The sequence below is a fragment of the Sceloporus occidentalis genome, unplaced genomic scaffold (assembly GCF_023333645.1).
Source record: "Sceloporus occidentalis isolate IW3139 unplaced genomic scaffold, rSceOcc1.0.p SCAF_225, whole genome shotgun sequence".
Classification (NCBI taxonomy): Eukaryota; Metazoa; Chordata; class Lepidosauria; order Squamata; family Phrynosomatidae; genus Sceloporus; species Sceloporus occidentalis.
In genome coordinates, this window is record NW_028317205.1 from 525,909 (window position 1) to 533,610 (window position 7,702).

At 42.7% G+C, this 7,702-nt stretch overlaps 1 protein-coding gene across 2 annotated transcripts; it reads left to right on the forward strand.

Moving 5' to 3' along the window:
• Positions 1-1,131: 1,131 nt before the first annotated feature.
• LOC149276767 (protein transport protein Sec61 subunit alpha-like) lies at positions 1,132-6,299 on the forward strand. 2 transcript variants are annotated; one of them, XM_089503282.1, is made up of 12 exons: positions 1,132-1,138; positions 2,255-2,322; positions 3,178-3,243; positions 3,661-3,739; positions 4,004-4,135; positions 4,277-4,386; positions 4,473-4,626; positions 4,788-4,948; positions 5,133-5,330; positions 5,612-5,803; positions 5,897-5,973; positions 6,113-6,299. In XM_089503282.1, exons 1-12 carry the CDS (start codon positions 1,132-1,134, stop codon positions 6,297-6,299), a joined length of 1,431 nt encoding a protein of 476 aa, XP_089359408.1. The 2 variants fall into 2 exon arrangements, with proteins under 2 accessions (XP_089359408.1, XP_089359409.1); XM_089503283.1 differs by lacking the exon at positions 3,178-3,243.
• The last annotated feature ends 1,403 nt before the right edge of the window (positions 6,300-7,702 follow it).

The following is a 7,702-nucleotide window of genomic DNA, read 5'->3' on the forward strand; positions in this document are numbered from 1 at the left end:
CGACAGACTAAGACGACCCGATACATTACATAACGAGGCTCGGCTCACAAGCTGACGCACCGATGAAAGCCGTCACAACACTCTTTAATACGCATTTATTGTTCAGGGGACTTAACGTATTTACAGAAGGAAAGAACCGGCAGACCAGAAGGCCGAATGATTCTTATCTGCCGTCAAAACCTATTCTTTTAGGGGAACCAGCGTGACTCCAGCGGCCTCCGTTGTGTATCAGCCGCTGTATCTTTACTCTGCCGTTACTTGGTGGCGAGGGGCTTCCAAAATGGTTTCATCGTTCAGAAGTCTCACTAGCCCACTTCCATTTTTTTTTTAAATTGTCTTAAATGCTGGTAATTGACAAATAAATGAATAAAAACAACTCATTCTGTTCACATTCATTAACCATCCAGTAACAGCAAAGTGTCTGCTATCTGCTGCGAACACCTAAGTGCTGTTAGGATGAATCATTATAAGATCAGCATCTAGTTTCTCCTTGACCTCCTAATCTCCTCCCAGATTTCCCTGCACTAAGTACTGGAGCAGAAAGAAAGGGACGTGTTCTTTCGGGTACCCGTAACAAATATGGCGCATGGGGGCTTTGTGATGACGTAATTCCTTCGGCCAATAGCAGTTGCGCGAGTCAGCTCTCCAGCCACCCGTCAAGCAACTCGTGCAGGAAATTACGTTGCCCTTATCGCCTTCTATCATCCGCCATTTTGGAAATTGGTACAAAGGAAATGTAGTTATTTTCGAAAACGGTGTTTGTGAGTAACATCTTAAAGAAGGCAGCTAGGCTGGTCATATTTTCTGTATGTTTAGGATAAATATTAGGTTTATAGGGTTTAGGAAAATGGGTGTAATCGCTTACAAAACGTCTCCGCTGCCAGTAACAAAGATGGCCGCCGCTGCTCCCTGAGTCCGGTCTCGTTGTGGAATGCCGCACTGAGCGTGGCAGGAAGCGGAAAAGCTTGGGGGTGCACTCTCTTCCGGTTACTGACGTGTGTGTGCGGCGGCTCGGATCGGTGACGTGTCTCGGGAGATTCTTCAGCGCGGAGAGCGGAGGCTGAGAGTCAGTGTAAAGAGAGAGCGCGGCGAAACCGGACCGCTCCCCTAGCCCCACACACAGGAACAGCCATGGGCAGTGAGTATCCTCCCCGGGACATCCAGGGCAGACGCGCAGGTCGATGTGGGGCAGATTTCCCCCTTTTCTGGGGCCATTTACACCATTTTGTGAAGACCTCACACAGGGAGAGCCGCATACTTATAGAGGAAGAGAGGCTAAAGCGAGTTAAGGCCTTATATGCCTTGCAATAAGCTGTGTGATGGATCTGATTTTAAACTCATACAGTTTATGGCTTTTAATTTAACCAAATATATCTATTTTATACTAAATCGATCTAAAGCTTCTATCATACCTTTTGGAGAGCTGCAGACTGTGACCCCCCCTTTGGTTTGTTTTTTTTCTTATTAGATCCCTTTTTAGGGGCCCCAGGTATACGTTATACATCGATGGTGGTTGTTGAATTTACTTTACATTCAATACAGTTTTAGAAGCCATTGCAAATGCTTAATGCCCCTTGACCTGCGAGGTTTATACCGGGTGCACCAGTCGCTCCGCAGCGATGAAGCCGGGTCTACCGACCGCTACTGATAGTCAGCTCTTCTTCCCCGTTCGCTGCTTTTTCCCATAACCCTGTCTAACGTTACGAGTTACTTTAGTGGAATGAAGGCTGTTTTAGCTTCCGGGTATAAAGATGGAGGTTTTCTGCGATCTCCTGCATGCGGGGGCACATAACATCTGCCTCTACATGCTCTGCAGGCTGTTAATATCTCAAGACGGGATGCACAAAGCTAATAGTTACCGTTTTATATGTTACTGTTAGGAATACATTGTGACATTCGTTAGGAGCAAATAAAACCTGAACATGTGATGCTTTTTGTGATTGTGTGTTAAACAGGCTGAGGGGCCTTTCTGATCTCTAGTGTTTACAACTAAATTAAGCAAGTTTGATCAGATCTTAAAAGAAGCCCCTTCCTGCTCGTAATTCAGTTTTTCTGCCTGTTGTAAACTTTGCTTTATACCGGGATGAGGGTAGCCGCTTTCAGATGCTATAATGTTAAAAGGTCAGCATAACGTCGTTTGATATTATTTAGTATTTCCCGATTCCTGCGGCAGCTAATATCGTGCGTCTGGTTTCCCTCCCAACAAGTTCAGTTATTAACTGTCTTCTTTTTTTTTTCTCTCTCTCTCCAACAGTCAAATTTCTTGAAGTAATCAAACCCTTCTGCGCAATATTGCCAGAAATCCAAAAACCAGAACGAAAGGTATGTGTCTCGCTTCTGTGTTCTTGTTTTTGCTTCCGTTAAATGCTTGGAGGTTATAGAAGATCTGAACGGTGTTTGGTTACTGTACATAAAGCATTGTTACGGTACAAAAAGTGCACAAGTGTTGAAAAAGTTTGGGGTCACGTAGACATTTCTTTGTTTTTGAAAGAAAAGCACGTTTTGTCTATTAAAATAACATGAATGGATCAGAAATCCAGTGCAGACGGGGTTAATGCTGCAAATGACTATTATAGCTGGAAATGGCTGATTTTTTTTTTTTTATGGAATATCTTCATAGGCGTACAGAGACCCTTTATCACTCCCATCACTCCTGTGTTCCAATGGCCCTTTATCACTCCCATCACTCCTGTGTTCCAATGGCTCTTTATCACTCCCATCACTCCTGTGTTCCAATGGCCCTTTACCACTCCCATCACTCCTGTGTTCCAATGGCCCTTTATCACTCCCATCACTCCTGTGTTCCAATGGCTCTTTATCACTCCCATCACTCCTGTGTTCCAATGGCCCTTTACCACTCCCATCACTCCTGTGTTCCAATGGCCCTTTATCACTCCCATCACTCCTGTGTTCCAATGGCACGTTTTGTTCACTGATCCAAGTTTAAAAGGCTAATTCATTGTCAGAAAACCCCTTTGCAATGATCTTACAGCCAGAAATGTCCTTGTTTTCCATGAAAACAGCTCAGTGACCCCAAACCTTTGAAAGATAGCGTGTATTTGTAGTTATATCTGTGTGCTATCTGTACCCCAATCAAAGTTTTCCTTTAGACAATCTTTTACTTCTGTTTTTCTTGAATGACTTCAGTTAAAAGGTTACTTTCTTCCTTTTCCACAGATCCAATTTAAAGAAAAAGTACTATGGACAGCAATCACTCTCTTCATCTTCTTAGTATGTTGTCAGGTAAGATATAAGCAGATCTCTTTATTTTAGTGACACTACACTCGCGTAGTGGGGTAGATTGCATTTACTTTGTTCAGGTTCGGAAGGCGGGAGGAGAATATTGCCTCGGGTCCTGATGAGCTGGCGACGTGTTTCTTCAGCTCTCTCAAATAAAAAGCCTTGTTGCTTTACTGCAGATGCTGTAAACAGTAATGCTGGTTTGTTTAGCACTGATCTCTGCCAGCGGTCATGGCATAGACTGAAATAAGCAGAAGAAATCTCAAAATAGAAACATAATACACTAAATGTATATGGCTACACGTGCGAGATATATTTTTCTGTTTGTTTTGCCCATTTAAAAACAAATATTTTATGACTGATACATATGGGCTGCGTATGTAAGATTTCTCTGGTTGTAACTTTGTATTCTCATTGCAGATCCCCCTCTTTGGTATAATGTCTTCAGACTCTGCGGATCCCTTTTACTGGATGAGAGTAATCTTGGCGTCCAACAGAGGTAACACATCCGTTCTTGTGCCTCTCCTATCCGATGTACATTAAGGGCAATTCTTATGATAACAGGCTTGTGAGCACAATGTGTTCATCTGTGTATAGCTGTATGAATCATAAATGATACATCAGAAGTGGGAGCCTATTAGAAACTGCTATAAAATGTATGAAATGGCATATTTTTTATGTTTTAGCATCACCTGTTGCGCATGTTTAATGTCCAGTAGAAGGTTCTGTAACAGGCTAAACCCTCTGTTTTTCCAACGTGCAGGTACTCTGATGGAGCTCGGTATCTCTCCTATCGTCACATCCGGTCTCATTATGCAGCTTCTGGCTGGAGCTAAAATTATCGAAGTCGGAGACACTCCTAAAGACAGGGCGCTGTTCAACGGAGCCCAGAAACGTAAGTCGGGCCTTTTTTGTTTTATCGCTCCTTCTAAACGTCCCCCCACCCCATGCTGTTCTTTCAGACTTTGTATTTTACCTAAATGTTTAGATTATTCTATAGCTGTCAGTGCCTGATGTAGTGTTTCTCGCTCCTCAGTGTTTGGTATGATTATCACCATCGGCCAGGCCATTGTGTACGTCATGACTGGGATGTACGGTGATCCATCTGAGATGGGCGCTGGTATCTGTCTGCTCATCACTATCCAGGTAACGGATCCTTACAGGAAATATGGCGCCGTATGATTTGATAACACGGAGATCATGCTCTTAAAACACTTGTTTGTTCTCCCCAGCTTTTCGTTGCCGGGCTTATCGTGTTGCTTCTGGACGAGCTGCTGCAGAAGGGTTATGGTCTGGGCTCTGGAATCTCCCTCTTCATTGCTACTAACATCTGTGAGACCATTGTTTGGAAGGCCTTCAGTCCAACCACCGTGAACACTGGCAGAGGTAAGAATCCCCAACTTGTTTCACAACCAATGAGTTGGTTAAGATCTTGGTTTGCCTGAGCAGCATGTCAAAGAAACCAATGCTCTTGTTTATTGGGGTTTCTGATGCACCTGCAGCCTTCATTTCAATCCTGACTTCTCTCTCTTGTGTTTCCTTCTTAGGTACTGAATTCGAGGGGGCAATCATTGCTCTGTTCCACCTGCTCGCCACTCGTACAGATAAAGTGCGCGCTCTCCGCGAGGCCTTCTACCGCCAGAACCTGCCCAACCTCATGAACCTCATCGCTACTATCTTTGTCTTTGCGGTAGTGATATATTTCCAGGTGAGTTGCTCCTATGTCTTGCTAATAAAGTTTTCTTGACACTTAAGACAAATTTACTACAATGTCCATATATTGTTTCTTTAAAATTCATTACCGTATATGATAGTGTCCCACAGCTACGTTGTTGTCTATCAAGTTTAATTTTGAAGCAAAACGTGATCTTGTCTTACCATTCACCCTCCAGGGCTTTCGAGTTGATCTCCCAATCAAGTCTGCACGCTACCGTGGCCAGTACAACACATACCCCATTAAACTCTTCTACACTTCCAACATCCCCATCATCCTACAGTCTGCACTGGTCTCCAATCTGTATGTGATATCCCAGATGTTGTCTGCCCGTTTCAGCGGCAATCTTCTTGTCAACCTCCTGGGTACATGGTCGGTAAGTGTCCACACTTTGAACTGCAGTGCCACTGCTGCATTAAATAAGACGGCTTGGATTGGGTGACTTACCCTAGTATATATCTATATCTAGTATGGCAAAATTATATTTTGTGATTAAAGAATGTGCCATTGTGATGCTACTTCCCACATGTTGCTATGTAATGTAATTTCTTAATCCACAGCTAAAAAAAGACAGTCTGTGTTCTGATTTAGAGCTTTAGAGTAGAGTATTAACTGTGATCTGTGCCGCTTCTGAATGCTTTTGTAATGTGTTTTCAGGACACTTCCACCGGGGGTCCTGCCCGTGCCTATCCTGTTGGTGGGCTTTGCTATTACCTGTCTCCGCCGGAGTCGTTCGGTTCGGTACTGGATGATCCGGTTCATGCTGCTGTTTATATCGTCTTTATGCTGGGCTCCTGTGCCTTCTTCTCTAAGACCTGGATTGAAGTATCTGGATCTTCTGCAAAAGATGTAAGTCTCTTATCAGTGGATGAAAATAAACGTGCTAAAGTCACTGGAGATTTTAAGATCCTGACCACGTTGCCTCTTTCTGTTGCCTTGTAGGTGGCTAAGCAGCTGAAGGAGCAGCAGATGGTGATGAGAGGACACAGAGAGACCTCTATGGTGCACGAGCTCAACAGGTAAACATCTATTTTATTAAGATGAATGTTTAAATCTCCCCCAGCTCTAAGATTTGTTGAATTGGGCGGCCTGCCTATTGGCTTTCGCATAGATTCCTAGTTGGGTTCATCCTCTGACAAATATTTCCAATGTCCATAGGTACATCCCAACGGCTGCTGCTTTTGGTGGGCTTTGTATCGGAGCCCTCTCCGTCCTTGCGGACTTCCTTGGAGCAATTGGTTCAGGAACTGGAATCTTGCTGGCTGTCACAATTATCTACCAATACTTTGAGATCTTCGTCAAAGAGCAGAGTGAAGTAGGAAGCATGGGAGCGCTGCTCTTCTAAAAATATTTCCAGAAGCTGTCCCCCGTTCACAAGGATGTGCTGATCTATTGCTCGCCGTGGAAAGCAATTTCTAAACCTGCGTTCCTTGGACTTCAGAGAGGGTCGGACACATGAAGTTGGTATCCATTCGCCAACCATGTCCACAAACATCCGTTTCTTTTTTGTGCTTAGACATATTCTTCCCATTTTATAAAATCTTGGACAATGTACAAAAGGTTTTTTTTTTTTTCTTTTGTTGAACATTTTAGTCTCAATATTAATGAGTTCATATATCTATCTAAGACTCCAAGCAGGCTTCTTAGCACACCCATTTGGTAAAATGTGTCTCTGCCGCGTTGGAGCAGAGAAATGGTTATTTTTATTTTAAATTTTTTTTTCTTTTTCAATAAAACCTTTTGAAAACTAATTGATGTCCCCGTTTTTCCTGCCCATAAAGACCTACGTTAAATTCTGTGATCTAAGAGGACCTCCTCTGCGTTTGCTTGCTTCCAAAACTGGTTTTATAAGGATCCAAATGACATTTGCCGGCCAAAAAAAACAAGCAACAATGTTAATCAGATCCTCCAATACCAGCAAGTTATACCAGATAAGATAGGAACTTATAACATGTTTATAGCAACCAGGACCATATACATTAACTCTTGCAGACCCAAAATATCATTGTATTCATAATGTAAAATAAGCGAGGTGTACATGATTAACTCTTAAATAAGACCAAACCAGAAAAAAGTAACATGCATATCTATACAGCAGGATGCCTGCGGCTCACCCGGTTCTTACCCTATGCTTTTAGCTGAGATAGAAACAGGCCTTTCAAGATGATTGTTGTTTTAGGGACATGTTGTCAACAAGCCTAGGATTATATATATAATATATATATATATATATATATATACATTTAATGTTACCATTACCTAAAAATGACCGCATATCATTTTAAGTCATGTCAGGCTGACTTTAAATGATGGGCTTTACATCCGAGCTTCTGCTCGATCATCCTCTGCCTGCTAGGGCACATAAAGCACAATAACATGGCTTTGTACAACACAAGATGTTTTATGCAGGAATTCATTTTTGTGTCCTCAAGGACTGAAATAAAACACCTCTGGATCCAATGGGGGGGGGATCTAATTCCCCTGCAAGACTGTCCTACTTCATAAAAGAAAACCTCCAAGTGCTCTGTACACCCAAGACCCACCTAAACAGTGTTTTATTTTATTTTTTAGTGTTGTGTTGGCTCATCTGTTGGTGAAATGGTTGGGTTGACTATTTGATGACCGCCTTGTAGTGATGCAATTTTGTTGTAAACCCTAAAAGCCAACCGCAAAAGACTGGTTATTTGTTTAGATGGATTCCATGCTGAAATGGTGACTTTATACAAGAAAATAAATGATTGAGGGTTA